The following is a 5,839-nucleotide window of genomic DNA, read 5'->3' as shown; positions in this document are numbered from 1 at the left end:
GTGAAGTCATGTGATATTTATCCCTCTCGGGTTGGCTCATTTCACTTAGCATATTACTCTCCAGGTCCATCCATGCTGTTGCAAATAGTAAGAGTTCTTTCTTTTTTACAGTAGCATAGTATCCCATTGTATAGATGTAATACAGCTTTTTATTTTATTATTTTTAAAATAAATCTTTATTGTTCAGATTATTACAGTTGTTCCTCTCCTCCCCCCCCCCATAGCTCCCCTCCACCCGGTTCCCACCCCCCCTGCCCTTACCACGCCCCCCCCGCCCCCGTCCTCATCCATAGGTGTACGATTTTTGTCCAGTCTCTTCCCGCACCCCCACACCCCTTCCCCCTGAGAATTGTCAGTCCATTCCCTTTCTATGCCCCTGATTCTATTATATTCACCAGTTTATTCTGTTCATCAGATTTTTTTTATTTTAGCCCAAGTTCAGTAAATTTATTTTGTCAAAACAATTGATATCTTGAGCATTACTGAGCCAACAGGACATCAAAATAAAAAGTTGTCTAAAGTTAAAGGCACAGTACATTAACAGAAAAATGATCCTCAGTCACAAATTATAAATGCAATTTGGGATGGGGGTTGGTGGGAGGGGAGTTAATCCAAACTACAGCAATGAAGTCTTCAAACCACCTTCCGAACAGGGCTGCTGATTGTTCATCTCTTCGTGTGACCTTGAGCTCCCTTAAAAAAAAACATTTCAGTGGAGAATCACAGCTGGTAATGTACTGCAAGTTCTTAAAGCTTCACAAGGTACAGTCTGGCTAAGTTACATGTGGTTTCCATATTAGCTTGTTTGGCAGGGTGACCTACTGCAAAGCAGTCAACCCCTTGGGAGTTGTAATGTCTTCTGTAGCCATCGCTGTTGTAAACGCCTCCATAGCCACCTCCACCAAACCCTCTGCTGCCGCCATGGCCGCCCCCCCCCCCCCCCACTGTGGCTGCTGCTGAAGCTGGAACTGCTGGCACAGCTGCTCTGCTGATAGTCTCTGGTACCAAATCCTCCTCTGAATCGACTACTCTTAGGTCGTCCGCAAGAGTGGTGTTTGTAAGCCATGCTTTCCAACCAAGATGGCACTTCTTGCTTAGTTTCAATGAGCAGATCCAACAAATCCTTTGTGATGTTTATGTTCCTCTCATTAAAGAATGAGGTGGCAAGGCCAAGGTTTCCTACACGTCCTGTATGGCCAATGAGATGGACATGTTCTTCAATATCACTTGGCAAGTCAAAATTGATGACATGTTTCACATTTGAAATGTCCAGGCTTCTTGCTGCTTCTGCTGTAGCCACTAGAATTGGGCTTTTTCCTGAGCGGAACTGGTGCAGAGCCTCCTCTCTATCTCTCTGAGATTGGTCTCCATGGATACTGGTGCATGCATATCCTTCATGGTATAAGAAATCCTCCAGAGAATCTGCACCCTTTTTGGTCTCTACAAACACTAAGGTGAGTGAATCCTTGCCTGTTGCATTTAGAAGGTCAAGCAGAAATGACCGCTTGTCTGCCTCTTCCACCCACACTACTTTCTGTGTGATGTTCTCAGAGGTAAAGCTAACTCTTCCTACAGCCAAGAAGATATATTCGTCCAAGAAATCGCGAGCAAGCATCTGTATTTCCTTGGGGAAAGTAGCACTAAACATCATAGTGTGGCGCACGCTCTTTGGTGGCATCGTATCTTGTTCAACTATTCTACGAATCTGAGGTTCAAACCCCATATCCAACATCCGATCAGCTTCATCCAACACCAAGTATTTGCAGAAGTCTAATCCAATCTTGCCTCTTTCCATCATATCCACTATACGTCCTGGAGTAGCTACTAACAAGTGGCATCCACGTTCTAAGTCTCCAATCTGCTGACCAATATTGGCACCACCGTAAACAACACAAGGACAAACTCTAGATCTGTATGAAAATTTCCTGGCTTCCTCATAAATCTGTACTGCCACTTCTCCAGTTGTTGCTAATACCAAGGAGATTGGGTATTGTTTGTGATGCCCGTACCTTCCATTTTCCTTCATGGCCCTCAAGGCCTTGCCTGGGGCATCCGTATAAATCTGACTCAAGATGGGCAAAAGAAATGCCGCTGTTTTTCCATACAAGCCATCAGGTCTCTCTTCTCTTTGATAATAGGAATAGCATGCTTTTGCACTGGAGTCGGGCGAGTGTAACGAGTTAGCTCAATGTTTCCCATAATAATCTCTCCCATCTCAACATCACCGAAACTTTCAATATGTGGAGGACAGTTGCTGCCTGTTGCCTCAACTGGAATATCATCATATTTCTCAAAGTTAATCCCAGTGTTTCCTCCAGAAAAGAGTTCCTGTTCCAAGCGTTCACTTGGCGGGAGTGGTTTGGACCAATCTTCCTCATCTGATTTGTCATACCAGCGACTATTTCCACCACGTTCAAATTTGCCAAAGCCACTTCTGTCACCACGGCTGCCAATGCCATCATAGTCAACCCTTCCACGATCATCAAACCTTCTTCTTGACCCACTTCCACGGTCACTGAAGAAACTAGACTTTCCTCTTGAATCACCATGAGCTCCAAAATTGCTGTATGCATCCTTATCTTTGCTGGAACTCCAACCTGAACTGTCTTTATCTTAGAATCCTTTAGTAGCTTCTCTGTTCCTTAAGTGAGGAGGAATATAGCGCCCTTTGCTGGCTGTACTTCCTCCACTCTGATTATCTGAAGAGTTCATGTCTAGGCCAGCAAACTGCTGGTCCAGCCTGAGCGCATTTCCCACCGCCACATGACTCATCCCTGAAGAGTACCGGGAACTCAGAGTCTTCTGCTGCTGAGCGAGTGAGTTAGGTTCACCGCGAAGGTCCTCTCACGGGAGAACTGTGGCTCTCTGTTCATCAGATTTTTTATTCACTTGATTTTTAGATTCACTTATTGATAGCTATGTATTTGTTGTTCATAATTTTTATCTTTACTTTTTTCTTCTTCTTCCTCTTCTTAAAGAATACCTTTCAGCATTTCATATAATACTGGTTTGGTGGTGATGTACTCCTTTAGCTTTTTCTTATCTGTGAAGCTCTTTATCTGATCTTCAATTCTGAATGATATCTTTGCTGGACAAAGCAATCTTGGTTGTAGGTTCTTGGTATTCATCACTTTGAATATTTCTTGCCACTCCCTTCTGGCCTGCAAAGTTTCTGTTGAGAAATCAGCTGACAATCGTATGGGTACTCCCTTGTAGGTAACTAGCTGTTTTTCTCTTGCTGCTTTTAAGATTCTCTCTTTGTCTTTTGCTCTTGGCATGTAATTATGATGTGTTCTTGGAGTGGTCCTCTTTGGATTCCTTTTGTTTGGGGTTCTCTGTGCTTCCTGGACTTGTAACTCTATTTCTTTTACCAGGTAGGGAAAGTTTTCTGTCATTATTTCTTCAAATAGGTTTTCAATATCTTGCTCTCTCTCTTCTTCTGGCACCTCCATAATTCAGATGTTGGTACACTTGAAGTTGTCCCAGAGGCTCCTTACACTATCTTCATATTTTTAGATTCTTTTTGCTTTTCTGGTTGGGTGTTTTTTGCTTCTTCATATTTCAAATCTTTGACTTGATTCTTGCGATCCTCTAGTCTGCTGTTGGATCTCTGTATAATATTCTTTATTTCAGTCAGTGTATGCTTAATTTCTAGTTGGTCCTTTTCATATCCTCGAGGGCCTCACTAAATTTATTGGCGGTTTCTAGAAAATTCTTGAAAAACCTTATAAGTGTGGTTTTGAACTCTATATCCAGTAGTTTGCTTTCCTCCATATCTGTTATTTGTGACCTGTTTCTTTGCCTCTGCATTTTTTTGCTTCCCTGTGTTGACAGAGTGGCTTTCTGTGCTAGATGTCCTATAGGGCCCAGTGGCTCAGCCTCCCCAATTACTGGAGGTAGACACTCCTGGTGCACCCCTTTGTGGGCTTTGTGCACAGTCTTGTTGTACTTAAGCCTTGATTGTTGTAGGTATCACTGGGAGGAATTGACCTCCAGGCCAATTGGCTGTGAGAATCAGCTGTGTCTATGGTGAGAGAACTTCTGTGCTGGAGAAACCCTTATGGGACAAGACTTGCTTCAGTGGGGCTTTGGTGCTCACTGAGTCTGCCCCCTGAGTGTGTCCCTTATGGATCTGAGGAGTTGTGATCTGGATGGTCCCACTCTGACCACTGGGTACACTGGCTCTTGGATCTCTAAGGAGGTGCTAATTTAGCCTCTGCCTGAGGCTACCCAGCAGGAGCTATGGAAAGATCTGTAGATTCCTCTTCTTTGTTTGGGGTTTGGAGGTGCCCAGATGAGGCCCAGCTGTGAAGCAATGCAAGCTGCTGTGGGGCCTTGGGCCTTCTTTCGGAAGTTCTGGGTCTGTCTGGCCTAGCTGCAGTTTGTTATGTAATTTTAGATTGCAAAGGGCCAGGCCATTCATATGCAAAAGCCTCTGCACACAGCTTGGGTGGGGCGGGGTCTCAGGGAATCAACTGGGTGGAGCAAGCAGCTATGGCTGATCCTCAGCCCTGCCCTAAGAGACCCTGGGTCTCAGTGTCCCTTGGTAATTGCTGCAAGCACCTCTGAGAGAAAGTCGCCCTCGAGTTCTGCCCGATGCTAGACAGTCCAGTTTCTCTCCATATGAGTCTGGGTCCCCAGAGACTCACCCAGAACTGGAATCAGAGCAGTTGGGAGTTTGTGTCTCCCTCCCGCTTGAAAAAGACAACCGCATCTTCAGTTGCCAGCCCTTTCTGAATGCGCCTCCGTACCTCTGCATTTTACTTCCACACCTCCTCTGAGTCTCAGTGTGCTTTTCTCTTTCCTTCTAGTTGTAGAATTTCCACTCAACCAGGCTTCCTGTGATTCTGGATGATGTCTGTTTTGTCTTTTAGTTGTATTTTTTTTTTTAAAAAAATATAATATGTATACATATTATATATATATGTATATTCTTTTTTTTCTTTTTAATATATTTTATTGATTTTTTTTTTTTACATAGAGGAAGGGAGAGGGATAGAGAGTCAGAAACATCGATGAGAGAGAAACATCGATCAGCTGCCTCCTGCACACTCCCTACTGGGTATGTGCCCGCAACCAAGGTACATGCCCTTGACCAGAATCGAACCCAGGACCCTTCAGTCCGCAGGCTGACGCTCTATCCACTGAGCCAAATCCGTTAGGGCTTAGTTGTATTTTTGAAGTGGTTGTGCGAGGCAGCAATTTCAGGCGTTTACCTATGCAGCCATTTTGGTTTCTGTCTGTAATACAGCTTTTTAATCCACTCATCTGCTGATGGGCACTTAGGCTGTTTCCAAATCTTAGCTATTGTAAATTGTGCTGCTATGAATATAGGTGTGCATATATCCTTTCTGATTGATGTTTCTGCTTCCTTGGGATATATTCCTAGAAGTGGGATCACTGGGTCAAATGGGAGTTCAATTTTTAATTTTTTTGAGGAAACTCCATACTGTCTTCCATAATGGCTGCACCAGTCTGCATCCCCACCAGCAGTGCACAAGGGTTCCTTTTTCTCCACATCCTCGCCAGCACTTGTCATTTGTTGATTTGTTGATGATAGCCATTCTGACAGGTGTGAGGTGGTATCTCATTGTTGTTTTGATTTGCATCTCTTGGATGATTAGTGACTTTGAGCATGTTTTCATATGTCTCTTAGCCTTCTATATGTCCACTTTCAAAAAGTGTCTATTTAGGACCTTTGCCCATTTTTTGGTTGGATTGTTTATCTTCCTTTTGTTAAGTTGTATGAATTCCCTATAAATTTTAGAGATTAAACCCTTATTGGATGTAACATTGGCAAATATGTTCTCCCATGCAGTGGGCTTTCTTGTTGTTTTGT

At 43.7% G+C, this 5,839-nt stretch overlaps 1 protein-coding gene across 1 annotated transcript; it reads right to left on the bottom strand.

The window, feature by feature from the left end:
• Positions 1-416: 416 nt before the first annotated feature.
• LOC132235112 (ATP-dependent RNA helicase DDX3X-like) lies at positions 417-2,859 on the bottom strand. Its single transcript, XM_059696935.1, is given in 3 exon segments — positions 417-940; positions 942-2,103; positions 2,106-2,859. Coding segments are annotated over 3 exon segments (2,022 nt in total). The 5' UTR covers positions 2,773-2,859; the 3' UTR covers positions 417-747.
• Positions 2,860-5,839: the final 2,980 nt, after the last annotated feature.

Source organism: Myotis daubentonii, chromosome 5 (genome assembly GCF_963259705.1).
Source record: "Myotis daubentonii chromosome 5, mMyoDau2.1, whole genome shotgun sequence".
NCBI classification, from domain to species: Eukaryota; Metazoa; Chordata; class Mammalia; order Chiroptera; family Vespertilionidae; genus Myotis; species Myotis daubentonii.
This window is presented reverse-complemented; position numbering and strand designations above follow the sequence as displayed.